General features: G+C 49.5%; 1 protein-coding gene across 5 annotated transcripts in view; it reads left to right on the top strand.

Annotated features, from left to right (window-relative positions):
• Nucleotides 1–10,528, top strand: part of LOC115460687 (ras-like protein family member 12) — a 71,239-nt gene extending 60,711 nt beyond the window's left edge. For all 5 annotated transcript variants that reach the window (XM_030190453.1, XM_030190451.1, XM_030190452.1 and 2 more), the window contains exon 6: nucleotides 9,709–10,528. In XM_030190453.1, the coding sequence (XP_030046313.1) occupies nucleotides 9,709–10,087 (379 nt within the window). In that variant the 3' untranslated portion in view covers nucleotides 10,088–10,528. The remainder of the gene's footprint in view (nucleotides 1–9,708) is intronic.
• Nucleotides 10,529–14,208: the final 3,680 nt, after the last annotated feature.

Genomic DNA, 14,208 nt, shown 5'->3' with positions numbered 1-14,208 from the left:
TCCTAGAGTTCTGATAGAACTGAAAAATGAGCTTGCGGAGCTACTGCTAGTGATATGCAACTTATCCTTAAAATCGAGCGTGGTACCGGAAGATTGGAGGGTGGCCAATGTAACGCCCATTTTTAAAAAAGGCTCCAGGGGAGATCCGGGAAATTATAGACCGGTGAGTCTGACGTCGGTGCTGGGGAAAATGGTAGAGGCTATTATTAAAAACAAAATTACAGAGTACATCCGAGGACATGGATTACTGAGACCGAGTCAGCACGGCTTTTGTGTGGGGAAATCTTGCTTGACCAGTTTACTTCAATTCTTTGAAGGAGTAAACAAACATGTGGACAAAGGGGAGCCGGTTGATATTGTGTATCTGGATTTTCAAAAGGCGTTTGACAAGGTACCTCATGAAAGGCTACAGAGGAAATTGGAGGGTCATGGGATAGGAGGAAATGTCCTATTGTGGATTAAAAACTGGTTGAAGGATAGGAAACAGAGAGTGGGGTTAAATGGGCAGTATTCACAATGGAGAAGGGTAGTTAGTGGGGTTCCTCAGGGGTCTGTGCTAGGACCGCTGCTTTTTAATATATTTATAAATGATTTAGAGATGGGAGTAACTAGCGAGGTAATTAAATTTGCTGATGACACAAAGTTATTCAAAGTCGTTAACTCGCGACAGGACTGTGAAAAATTACAGAAGGACCTTATGAGACTGGGAGACTGGGTGGCTAAATGGCAGATGACGTTTAACGTGAGCAAGTGCAAGGTGATGCATGTGGGAAAAAAGAACCCGAATTATAGCTACGTCATGCAAGGTTCCACGTTAGGAGTTACGGACCAAGAAAGGGATCTGGGTGTCGTCGTCGATAACACACTGAAACCTTCTGCTCAGTGTGCTGCTGCGGCTAAGAAAGCGAATAGAATGTTGGGTATTATTAGGAAAGGTATGGAAAACAGGTGTGAGGATGTTATAATGCCGTTGTATCGCTCCATGGTGCGACCGCACCTTGAGTATTGTGTTCAATTCTGGTCGCCGCATCTCAAGAAAGATATAGTAGAATTGGAAAAGGTGCAGCGAAGGGCGACTAAAATGATAGCGGGGATGGGACGACTTCCCTATGAAGAAAGACTAAGGAGGCTAGGGCTATACAGCTTGGAGAAGAGACGGCTGAGGGGGAGACATGATAGAGGTATATAAATAATGAGTGGAGTGGAACAGGTGGATGTGAAGCGTCTGTTCACGCTTTCCAAAAATACTAGGACTAGGGGGCATGCAATGAAACTACAGTGTAGTAAATTTAAAACAAATCGGAGAAAATGTTTCTTCACCCAATGCATAATTAAACTCTGGAATTCGTTGCTGGAGAACGTGGTGGAGGCGGTTAGCTTGGCAGAGTTTAAAAAGGGGTTAGACGGTTTCCTAAAGGACAAGTCCATAAACCACTACTAAATGGACTTGGGAAAAATCCACAATTCCAGGAATAACATGTATAGAATGTTTGTACGTTTGGGAAGCTCGCCAGGTGCCCTTGGCCTGGATTGGCCGCTGTCGTGGACAGGATGCTGGGCTCGATGGACCCTTGGTCTTTTCCGAGTGTGGCATTACTTATGTACTTATATTTTTTATCATTATTATTACGTTTAAAATACAATATTAGAAACAGAGAGGAAAAACGCAATGATGTGCTTGAAAAAAAGAGGAAAATGCAATAATTAAGGCACCTGTACACAGGTCTCCAGGGCAGAGCAGTAGCAGATGGCAAAAGTTCTACAAACAGCAAGATTATAAGGAAACCAAAATTTTAAAAAAAGGGTTGAAAAGCCAGGAGGGGGCTTTGAAGACCAGGGCTCACTGACACCCATGAAAGCGGAAACCCGCTTGGGCGAGAGTGGAGTTTGAAGCTCATATAAATGGAAGCAGCGTCTTATCTGGAGATCTAGCAAGGAGGCAGAGGATTTATAGACATCCACATTCATTTAAATCCACCAAACCACGTATCAATGAGGCAGTGAAAAAGAAGTGGCACTCATTCACCCTGAAGGAGGCCAGAGTTGGGTCAGACTCACAGAAATAGAAGCCTGCCCTTGCAGATCAGCTATGCGGCCGCGCAGGCTTCTGTTTCTGTGAATCTGACGTCCTGCACATACGTGCAGGATGTCAGACTCACAGAAACAGAAGCCTGCACGGCCACATCCCTGATCTGCAAGGGCAGGCTTCTATTTCTCACAGCAACAGAATCCTGCGCGGCCGCGTTGCTGATCTGCAAGGGCAGGCTTCTACATGGAATGTTGCTAGTGGAATAGCAACATTCCATGTAGAATCTCAAATAGTAGCAACAGAATCTTAATAGTAGCAACATTCCATGTAGAATCTCCAATAATAGCAACATTCCATGTAGAATCTCAAATAGTAGCAACAGAATCTCAATAGTAGCAACATTCCATCTAGAATCTCCAATAGTAGCAACATTCCATGTAGAATCTCACTAGTAGCAACATTCCATCCATCTAGAATCTTCAATAGTAGCAACATTCCATCTAGAATCTCAAATAGTAGCAACAGAATCTCAATAGTAGCAACATTACATCTAGAATCTCCAATAGTAGCAACATTCCATCTAGAATCTCAAATAGTAGCAACAGAATCTCAATAGTAGCAACATTCCATGTAGAATCTTAAATAGTAGCAACAGAATCTCAATAGTAGCAACATTCCATCTAGAATCTCCAATAGTAGCAACATTCCATCTAGAATCTCAATAGTAGCAACATTCCATGTAGAATCTCCAATAGTAGCAACAGAATCTCAATAGTAGCAACATTCCATCTAGAATCTCAAATAGTAGCAACAGAATCTCAATAGTAGCAACATTCCATCTAGAATCTCAATAGTAGCAACATTCCATGTAGAATCACAAATATGGAAAGGGAACTGGGACTTGACATACCACCTTTCTGTGGTTTTTGCAACTACATTCAAAGCGGTTTACATATATTCAGGTACTTATTTTGTACCTGGGGCAATGGAGGGTTAAGTGTCTTGTCCAAGGTCAAAAGGAGCTGCAGTGGGAATCTAACCCACTTCCCCAGGATCAAAGTCCGCTGCACTAACCACTAGGCCACTCTTCCACTTGTGAATAAACAAAGCTTGAATTTATACTGAGCTTCTATAGGAAGCCAGTGGAGGGATCGCAGCAAAGGGGTGACATGATCAAACCTACGAACATTGTTATAGAATACGCTTCGACAATCATGCGATTATATAGAATTTGGGGGTAATTGTATGATTTATATGTTTAATGTTCTATGTCTTTTCAGTGGCCCCATCTTTGTTAATGCGGGTTTTTAAAATTCACAGGGTTGATTTTTAGCTGGCGACGCTCAGTGTTTTTCTGACTTCTGCTGGTGTTACGTTCAGAAATTCAATGCCAGGCCATGTCTGGGCTTCGGCATTGAATTTCCAGGTTTGCAGAGCTGGCTAAGACATAGTTAAGTGCGATATTCAGCAGTTAACCAGCTATGAGTTATTGCATAAAGATAGGGCTGACTTTTATGGGGTCCTATTTATGTGGTGACCTTGGCTGGTTAACTGCTGAATTATTGGCACTTAACTGACCAAATGTTGCTCCCCCAAATAGCAGGTTTTGAGTTCGGTGCTAACTGGCCATTAACTGATAGATAGCCCTGAACAAGCGATTTAACTGACCAGGGGCCATTTTGGCTAGTTAAATCGCTTTGACTATCGACCCCCTACGTATACCTTGAAAACATCCTGGCCAAATAGCTAGATAATGATGATTAGACATATAGGTTGTAAGTTTGGTGGCTGAATTTCAACCATATAACTTTTTTGCTCACCCTTGCTGTACCCCCAAACCACATCTCTCTTTAAAATGTATAGCTTTGCCCAGTTTCCAAATAAAACTGCCAAAGTTCAACCAGGGGGAAAGCCTATATAATAATTCTCACCTCCAACGTTCTGACTTGCCTGGGCCCGTGGCTCATTCCGAGTTGGTCTGCTAGGCTCCGTAGATCAGGCTGACATCACCGTAGCCATTATGATGTCAACTTCAGAACCCGGGGGGGAAAAAAACATGCCTCACAGCTGATCCATGTCCAGAGGGAGGGTCACTGGACATGGGTGGCTGGAGGGGGGGCAGGGGAGAGAGGAGGGTCGCTGGACATGGGTGGCTGCAGGGGAGCCAAAGAAAACCTTGCTAGCGCCCGTTTCATTTGTGTCAGAAACAGGCCTCTTTTACTAGTTTTTACAATAAAGCACTTCTGTGGCCTGGTGCCTGCTGTTATTTATTTATTTATTACATTTGTATCCCACATTTTCCCACCTACTTGCAGGTTCAATGCGGCTTACATCGTTCCGGAGATGCGTTTGCAGTCTCTGGTGTTTACAAATACAGAGTGATGTTGAGATGAGATAAAGTTCATGTGGTTCAGCCACATAAGGTCGTTGAACAGTGGGAGAGTTGTGTTTTGTGCATTTTGAATTCTAGTGTTATTGTGTTGCAGAGATCAGGCACTTGTTGGGTTGGTAGGGTGTGCCTTTTTAAAAAAGATACGTTTTTAGTGTTCTCCGGAAGTGTAGGTGGTCGTATGAGGTTTTCGTGGCTTTTGGTAATGCGTTCCACAATTGGGTGCTTATGTAGGAAAAGTTGGATGCGTAGGTTGATTTGCATTTGAGTCCTTTGCAGCTTGGCTAGTGCAGGCTTAGGTATGTTCGTGATGATTCGGAAGTGTTTCTCGTAGGTAGGTCGATCAAGCCTGTCATGTATCCCGGGGCTTCACCGTAGATAATCTTGTGAACCATTGGGCAGATCTTGAAAGCAAATAGGTGGGAAAATGTGGGATACAAATGCAATAAATAAATAAAAATGCGTTCGTTCTTTGATTGGCAGCCAAAGTAGTTTTTAGCGGAGGGGTTTGTTGACCATTTCAATGGCACTTTTCAGGGGCGTAGCCAGACCTCGCTGGGAGGGGGGCCAGAGCCCGAGGTGGGGGGCACTGTTTAGCCACCCCCCCGCCCGCCGTCGCCCCCCAGCGCCACAATTGAACCCCCCTCCCGCCACCAACCCCCCCCCCCGCCGTCGCCCCCCCCAGCCGCCACATTAGACCCCCTCCCGCCACCAACCCTCCCCCGCCGTCGCCGCCCGCCCTGCCGCTGCCACATCAGATACCTTTGCTGCAGCTGAAGAGAGTCTTCAGTTCAGCGCTGGAGTAGCGCCTTCGTTCAAGGAAGTTCCTGCAGTGATCAGCTGTTTCTGATGCCTTACATGCGGACGTCAGAAACAGCTGATCACTGCAGGAACTTCCTTGAACAAAGGCGCTACTCCGGTGCTGAACTGAAGACTTTCTTCGGCTGCAGCAAAGGGATCTGATGTGGCGGCGGCGGGGCGGACGGCGACGACAGGGGAGGGTTGGTGGTGGGATGGGGGTTCAAGGGGATCATTGCGAGGGGGGCCAGGGCCAAATCTACGGGGGCCCAGGCCCCCTCAGGCCCCACTTAGCTACGCCACTGTTTTCAAGATCAGTCTTTATGTTTAGAACAGCCAATAGGTATCATTGGCATCTATTGGCTGTGAATTCCTTCCAAAAGGCAGTAAATAAATCCTAATAAATAAATTTATGTCCCACGATTTGAGTTTTCCAGTCTGCTAGTGCAGCTCAGTTTCTGTAATTCCTCTCTTCATCTAAAAGTGAATAGGATGGACACCACTGACCCAAATTTAAGTTCTTGAAGATGATTTTCCCAGTTCATCATTGTGATTGATACCCACCAATGTCCCTTGCACAGGGCCAGAGTTAGGGGTGGACAAACAGGACAATTGCCCTGAGCCCCCATGTAACCTGGGCTCAAAACCTGCCTGAAGTTGAAAGAGGGACAATCTGCAAGCAAGCTTTGGGGCTCCCTCCCCTAGGGTCTGCCATGTCTAGCCCCGGCCCTGCTTTTGCACAGGGAATCCACCTGGTGGTTTTGCATCAGTGTAGCATTAGTCACAGCAGTAAAAGCGGGGGGGGGGGGGGGGGGGGGGGGGGGGGGGAGCGGGAATCCTGTAGCTGGTGGCCTATTTCTGTTCCCAGTGCTATCGATGAGACTTGTATCTGATTCTCTCTCTGTCTCTCTGACACTTCAGTTCCTGTCTTTATCCTTGTGTGGGGTTTTGAGTTTCGGCCCAGCTCTGCCAAGGAATGCAGACCTCCACCCCTCTCTGTCTCAGGTATTTGACCTTCCTGCATTTGATTCATGGCAGGAATTCCTGAGTACTGTCTAAGTCCACCAGATGGGATTTATCAGCTCGGCTTTTTGCTATTTGGCGTATTTTATTTTAGGCAGGAGATTTAATCCTTCTTGCTTTGGAAATGGTCTCCCACCCCCTTCCCAAATAATGCACAGATTCTCACTCTTCATTCAGGCCCTGCTCTTGAATCTTTAGTCGTAAAGAAACTGCAGATTTAAAGAACGTCTGAAATGGACAGGCAGGATTCCATGGTCCCTTATGCTTCTTGGAAAATAGTGGCCAGATGTAGCCTGGTGTCCTAGCTGGACAGGAGACAGGGATAGTTCTGAATTATTTTGTATCACTGCCTTTTTTTACAGATGTATAAAGTAGTGGTCAAGGGTTTGATATACTGCCTTTCTGTGATACAACCAAAGTGGTTTATATATGCAAGACTTTTTCTGTCCAAGTGGACTCACAATCCTAAGTTTTGTGCCTGGGCTAATGGAGGGTTAAGTAATTGACTTGCCCAGAGTCAGAAGGAGCTGCAGCGGGAATTGAACCCCGTTCCCTAGGTCCCCAGCCCACTGCACTAACCATCAGGCTACTCTACTCCAAGCTCCCTGCATGCGACCTCACTATCAAGGCCTCTTAAAGCATAATATCCTTACGGCTTCAATACCCAAGAAGTATTAGCTTGGCACATCCGAACACCCAGAAGTCTCTTTTCTTTTTCTGAAATTTACTTGATTGAAGAAATGTAGATAATTTACTCACACTTGGTAGATGTTCAGAAGTTCATGCCCCAAGGCAAGAGGCTTCGTAGCTCCGAGAGCTGTAACGGTAGATGGAGATGAAATCTGAAGAAAGGCTGGTGGAAGAGTGGTTAGGTAGACGAAGGCAGTTTAGAGATGGGGTGCTGGGTTTGTGCAATATCTTTAGAGAAAGAATGTGCCCTTAAGACGGTTGTCCACCAGTCCTAGATTTCTGACTGTCAGGCCTCTCAAGACTTAATATCTCTAAAGCTTTAACATCCTAGAAGTGTAACCTCGGCACACCAGCACATACACCTGGAGCCTCTTTATCTTCTGAAATTTCCTTTATTGAATAAATACAGAAAGTTTACTCACAGTCAGATGTTCAGAAGTGTTGCCCCAAGGCAACAGAGACTCCATAATTCTGAGAGTTGTATCAGTGGTTGGAGACAGAAATCTGAAGGGAAGGCGCTTTATTGCAGAGGCGGAGAATAGTTAAACAGATGCAAGGAGTTCAGAGCTGGGTGGCTGGGATTGTGCAATATCTTATGAGAAAGAATGAACTGGGTAAAAATTGGGTTCGTTACAAGGGGGGGGTTAGCAGGACAAGTGCTGTCTGAAGCAGTGGCTTAGCTACGTGGGGCCAGGGGGGCCTGGGCCCCCCATAGATTTGGCCCTGGACCCCCCTGCCGATGACCCTCTCAACCCTCCCTCCCACTGTTGCCTGCCTTTGCTGGCGGGGGACCCCAACCCCCGCCAGCCGAGGTCCTCTTCTTCCCGCAAAAGGCTTCCTTCTGTTCAGAAGGAAGCCTTTTGCGGGAAGAAGGGGACCTCGGCTGGCGGGGGTTGGGGTCCCTCGCCAGCAAAGGTAGGCGACGGCAGGTTGGTGGCGGGAGGGGTGGTCGAAGGGGGGCAAAGTTGGTGGTGGCGGCGGCAGCGGGGTTGGCAATGGCGGGGAGGGGGTCGGCGGCGCCGGGGGGGGCTAAAATGTGCCCCCACACCTCGGGCTCTGGACCCCATTCCCGCTGAAGTCTGGCTACGCACCTGGTCTGAAGCAAGATGGAGAATGCCTCATGGAGAAGGAGAGGTCAAGGAGGGGCTCACACAAGCCCAGAGAGGAGGAGGGAAGGGACCAATAGGGACAGAGCCTGCCATCAGGTAGCTGGGGAGGTCCCAGGGGGCAGTCCTCGATTGGAGGGAAATGTGATATCCAGCTGACCTCTCAGGACAGAGATAATAAGAATGACCAGGAAATGATAGCAGGTAGACAAAAGAGCCAAGCTTGGCTGAGAAAGAGAGGAGGTCTTTGCAGGAGAATAGACCAATAGTAATGGACTATACACAGACAAGCAGGGGTGACTGAATTACACACAATATAGCTTTGCAGTGAGCACAGCAGCAGTACAATCCTTAGAAGTGAGAATAACAGTAAAAGCATTAATCACATTTTAGGGTCACATTCAGGGCCGGTCCAACCCAGTAAGCGAGGTAAGCATGGCAGGAGGGCACCGACCTCTGGAGGGCGCCACCATGCCATGTTTACCCTCGCCGCTTACCTCAGCTCCCGGACCCCGACAACAGCCCTGCCTTCGGTTTCTTGCTCCAGTACCCGCGCCGCCCTGGGGCATTTAAATCTTGTATTTAAATTTACCTCCGACGTCGCAGCAGCTGCACAGCGTCAGTGAAAGCACTGCTGCCCGACGTCTCTAGCTTTCCCTTCGCTCGTTCATTCCCTCTCAGTGTCCCGCCCTTGCAAGGAAATGACATCAGAAGAAGGCGGGACTCTGAGGGAACGAACGAGTGATGGGAAGGCTGGGAGACGTCGGCAACAGCGCTTTCACTGATGCTGCGCAGCTGCTGCAACGTCGGAGGTAAATTTAAACACAAGATTTAAACCAGAGAAGAGGGCGGGCAGGTAGACATGGGAGCGGGAGGGCAGGGGAGAGAGGAGCATTGATCAATGGACATGGATGGGAGGGTAGGGCCCAGGGAGAGAGGAGAAATTGCTGGACATGGAGGGGAGGTGAGGGAGGAGAATTGCTGGATATGGATGGATGGAGGAGGGAAGGGGAGAGAGGAGCATCGATGGACAAAGATGGACATGGATGGGAGGGCAGGGCTCAGGGAGAGAGGAGAAATTGCTGGACATGGAGGGGAGGGCAGGGGAGAGAGAGGAGAATTGCTGGATATGGATGGATGGAGGGAGGAAGCCGGGGAGAGGAGAATTGCTGGATATGGATGGATAGATGGATGGAGGGCAGGGGAGTTGCTGGACATGGGTGTATGGAGGGGAGGGCAGGGAGAGAATTGTTGGACATGGATGGATGGATGGATGGAGAGGAGGGAAGGGAAGACAGGTGTAATATTTTCAATGATGCCATGGCTAGTAAAAGGGGTGTGACTACTGTAGGGGCGGAGCCATAATGATCCCACCCCTGGATGGATAGGGGCGCTGACTAATAGGCTGCAGGAGGGCGCCAGAAACCCTAGGACCAGCCCTGGTCACATTATAAACTAGTGCAAGGCTGTCAAGGGACAGAACACTGACACACATCTTAACATACAGTCTACTATCAAGTGAATGGTGAGGTCAGAGCATATTGAGAAGGGGAGCTGTTGAGCTCTGAAGTGCTTTGGGATAAGAATTAAAAAAGTTGGACTAGACCAGATTCTTAAGGTGACATGTCATTAGGGTAAAGGTTGACTGACTGTTTTCTCTTTTACTTCATCAGACAGGTGAGCAAGGCGGACGGCTCATCTCTGGCCACCAAGTACGGCTACATGTTTTATGAAGTGTCAGCCTGTCTGGACTTTGAATCTGTGCGACAAGTGTTTCACGACGCAGTGAGGGAGGTGCGTAGAGAGACGGAGAGGAACTTGGCAGTCCGACCCTTGTTCATTGCGGAGGAGAAACCTTATCTGAGCCTGCCCATCGCCACCGCAGTCAGCTCCAAGCACGGCATTCCCACCTTTAGCACCCTGTCCACTGTCAGTTACAAGGAGATCCCTCCCGTGGCTCAGGCCAAAGTGATCACAGTGAAATCATCCAGAGCCCAGAGCAAGCGCAAAGCGCCCACGCTGACCTTACTGAAGGGCTTTAAAATATTCTAGCAGTCCTCAGACCTTCCTCAGAGACAACCAGCTTCTTTCCTGCATCGGTTGCACCCAGAGGTCAGGATGAGCAGCCTGTAATGAGACTGTCAGAGAGGCTTCCTCTGTCCTTGCACCGGCATGAACCTGAAGAGACAGCCATGCTGTAGGCTCTGGGTTCAGCCTGGCATGGTGGGTGCCCTCAGTAGGTACCACTTGCATGATGCACCCTCTTAGGTCTTGTCTGTGTCAGCGGTGGGTACCAGTCATAGCAACTGGATAAAGCTGTAGTACCTCCCCTACCTCACTCTGCAAGGCAGGACAGTAAAATGAGTTACCACCGAGACCACGTTCCATCCCCACTGCCATCTGTTGGCTTCCGTATTTCACATGGATGGCCCTGGACCAGGGGTGTAGCCAGACAACAGATTTTAGGTGGGCCTAGGCAAGAAGTGGGTGGGAACCAAGTGTTCTTCCCCCCCCCCCCCCCTCCCAACCACCACCCCAAAAATATCTCGGCTGGTGGGAAAACACTTCTTTTTACCTTGGCAGTCTGCAGCAGGCATGCGCCGGTATCGTGGAGAGTAGCGTTTTCATTACCATCAGGGGGAGGTCTCAAGCTGGCTGAGCTTGGGATCCCCACCAGCTCCTGTTAAACGTATGTTACTGTTGGGTGGGCCTGAACCCTAAGTGGATGGGCCCTGGCCCACCCAGGCCCACCTGTGGCTACGCCACTGCCCTGGACTGTGTATACAACCTCTGAATTGTCACTAAAAGTGTAGCCAGCGTGTCAGAGGACCTGAAAGCTCAGTTATGGCTGGTTTTTTATCTTTCTCTTTTAAAATGTGTTTGTTCACTTTCTTCTGCTGAATGACAGACCTTTGGCTGTAGTTCCTGGTTTTTCTTCTATATAGTAGCAGAGCAGTGTACATTAAAACCAGATTAAAAGTAGGAGCTTAGAAAGGAACAGAGCGGCAATAAAGAACAGGCATAAAGAACGCAGAGGTAATTAGGACAGAGAGAAAAAACAAAAGAAAGAGAGATTCAGTGGATACCATCCGTGTGAATGTTAAAGGCCTTCTCGAATCAGCTTTTAGCTCCCAGCCACAATTGCCCTCCCCTTGTCCATTCCTCCCTTCTCACCCATTACTTCCCTCACCCGTAACCGTCTTGTCTGTCTGTATTACTTAGATTGTAAGCTCTTTTGAGCAGGGACTGTCTCTCGTTGTATCAGGTGTTCAGCGCTGCGTGCGTCTGGTAGCGCTATACAAATGCTAATAATAATAATAAGAAGGGATCGAAATCTCAGATAAGACGGCTCCAGTTGTAAATAAAAAGGGGAGAGAATTCCCTAAAGAGGGAGCGGTATAAAAAAAGACCTTCGACCTGGTGGTTTGATAGTTTGCTGGTTGCGATGATGGAAGTGTGAGACGTAGGTCATTGAGAGAACGGAGAGTTCTGGAATCAGCAAAGAAAGGAGTAGCAGTGTGAATGGCAGTGGGGTAGCTACGGGGGCCATTTGAGCCTGGGCCCCCCCCCAAATTGGCTCTGGGGCCCCCGGTTTGGCTGGTGGGGGTCCCCAACCCCCGCCAGCTAAATCGTTTGTCTCGCATTGCCTGGTGCCCTGTCCTGGTTTCAGTCTCTGTGCACACTCGTTTTAACGAGCGTACAACGCGACTGAAAACAAAAAAGGGCACCAGGGTTGTGGACCCCCGCCAGCCAAGGGGGGGGGCGGAAGTGGCGGCAGGAGGGGAGCAAAATGTGTCCCCCCCCCCATCTTGGGCTCTGCCCCCCCCCCCCCCCTCCTGTCGAGGTCTGGCTACGCCACTGGTGAATGGCTTTGCATGTTAGAGTCAAGATTTTGACCTGAATGCGAAATGAAATGGGTAACCAATGATGATGAATGAGAAGAGGACTGATCCCGTCAAATCGGTTTGAATAAGAAGGAAGTAAATATGGTTAAAAGTTTGTTATATCAGTAGCTGCTGTAAAAGCGCAGAGAATGGTTTTGAAGAATTTTAGAATTGCCCTTGATTGTCTCAGCTGAACAGAGAAACAAGGCAGGGGTGCTACCATTTTGGAGATGACAGCCCAGAGGCAGAAGTGAATGGGGGGGGGGGGGGGGGGTCAGGGGTCTCTACTGGGGAGGAAGGAGGGAGGATGTCATTAGACACCGGGGCAATATTTTTAAGTTGGGAGGTAGGGAGGAAGGGGGACAGTTATTTCAGGGGGAGGGGTTGGAAAAGTGCATTGTGAAGAGTCCGCAGGAGGCTGGGCACATGGTTAAGCCTCTGCCTCTGTATGACCTTGAGAAGTCACTTTATCTCCGTACGCTTCAGTTCTAATCTGAGCTGTGTCACTGGGAAAGTCACTTTGTCTGTCTATGTCTCAGTTCTAATCACAGCTCTGTGTGATTTTAGGAAAGTTACTTTCCCCTCAGGGCCGCCGAGACACTGGGCCGGGCCCCCCCTGTGGTCGTCATCGTCGCTGCCCCCCTCCGTCCACCACCGGGCCCCCCTGAATTCAAATCATAGCGCCTCACCTCGACCTCGCTTCGTGTGAAAGAAGCGCAGCAGCGGCAGTCTGCAGATCGCCTCCCTTCGGGCCTTCCCTCCTTGTGTCCCGTCCTCACGCAAGTTACGTCAGACGAGGGCAGGACACAGGGAGGGAAGGCCCGAAGGTAGGCGATCTGCAGACTGCCGCTGCTGCGCTTCTTTCACACGGAGCGAGGTCGAGGTGAGGCGCTATGATTTGAATTCAGGGGGGCCTGGCCTGGTGGTGGACGGAGGGGGCGGGTGGAGGGGACTGCAGCGCCGGACCCCCCTTGGAGGCCCGGACTCGGGGAATTTTGTCCCCCCTGCCCCCGCCCCTCTCGGCGGCCCTGTTTCCCCTGATATTCAGCTCTATTTAACTGGCCAGGAATGACTTCTGGCCTGTTAAACAGCACTTAACTGGCTATCTGTGAATATTCAGTGGGGGATAGCTGGCTATTTCCTGCTGAATATTCATGGCCAGTGTATAGCAGCTAACTGGCTATATTGCATGATATAAGTGGCCAGCCACGAATATTCAGTGCCCCCCTGCCGTCCCCCCCCCCCCCAACCCAGTCTAGCATCTCCCTCCTTCTCAATCCTTTACCTTATTTTTTTTTTCCAAAAGGCAGTAGCGGCAGCGATTTCCATTGGCTGCCTTGCCACAGTGCAGCTGGCACCAGCCTCTTCGCTACTGTGTCCCGCCTCTGAGGAAACAGGAAGTTACATCAAGAGGCGGATCACAGTGGGAGAAGAAGCTGATGCTGCTTTTTCAGAAAAGAAAAACTAAGGTCAAGGGTTGAGGAGGGAAGGGGAGAATGCCGCTCTTGGAGCGTGTCATCTGAGGCCTCCACCTCAAGTGGTAGGGCTGCATCACTGGCTAAGTTTAGCAGCCAAATTGGGCCACCTAAATAGCACTATAAACCTAACCAGCCAACACTGAATATGGGCTTTGCCGGTTAAGTTTAAACCGGTCAAAAGTAAACCGAATATTCAACGCCGGTCACTGGAAATGGCACAGCATTGAATATCCAGCCACACCGCCGACCGCAGGAGTTAGCCGGGCCTGCCTCCTGCAGTATGAATATCGGCCGCTTTACTTCCTCATCTCTTATGTACTCAATTGTAATTAGGCAATCGACTGAACGAGATTGTAAGGCACCTTAGAATCCAAATTAGCACTTTGCAAACTAATCCCGAGACCCTCCCCAGCCTGTCAGATTTTCTGGATAACTCCCAAACATGGGTGGGCTTGAGTGGTTGGGCTCAGGCCCACCCAACAGCACTGCACATCATCTATGTAGCTGGTGGAGATTCCCAAACCCTGCTAACCGAAGTTCTGCTTAGCTAGAACCAGGGGTGTAGCCAGACTTCAACGGGAGGGGGGTCCAGAGCCCGAGGTGAGGGGGCACATTTTAGCCCCCCCTGCACCGCCCCCCCCCCCCCCCCCACCGCCGCTACCGCAACCCTTGACTCCCCCTTCTCGCCGCCAACCCTCTCCCGCCGCGTACCTTTGCTGGCGGGGGACCCCAATCCCCGCCAGCCAAAGTCCTCTTCTCGGCCGTGCGGCGTTGCTGACCCCCCCTTCCCGCCACGTACCTTTGCTGGTGG

Source organism: Microcaecilia unicolor, chromosome 1, assembly GCF_901765095.1.
Source record: "Microcaecilia unicolor chromosome 1, aMicUni1.1, whole genome shotgun sequence".
Taxonomy (NCBI): Eukaryota; Metazoa; Chordata; class Amphibia; order Gymnophiona; family Siphonopidae; genus Microcaecilia; species Microcaecilia unicolor.
The sequence above is the reverse complement of the archived record's forward strand: the minus strand, read 5'-3'. Positions and strand labels throughout refer to the sequence as shown.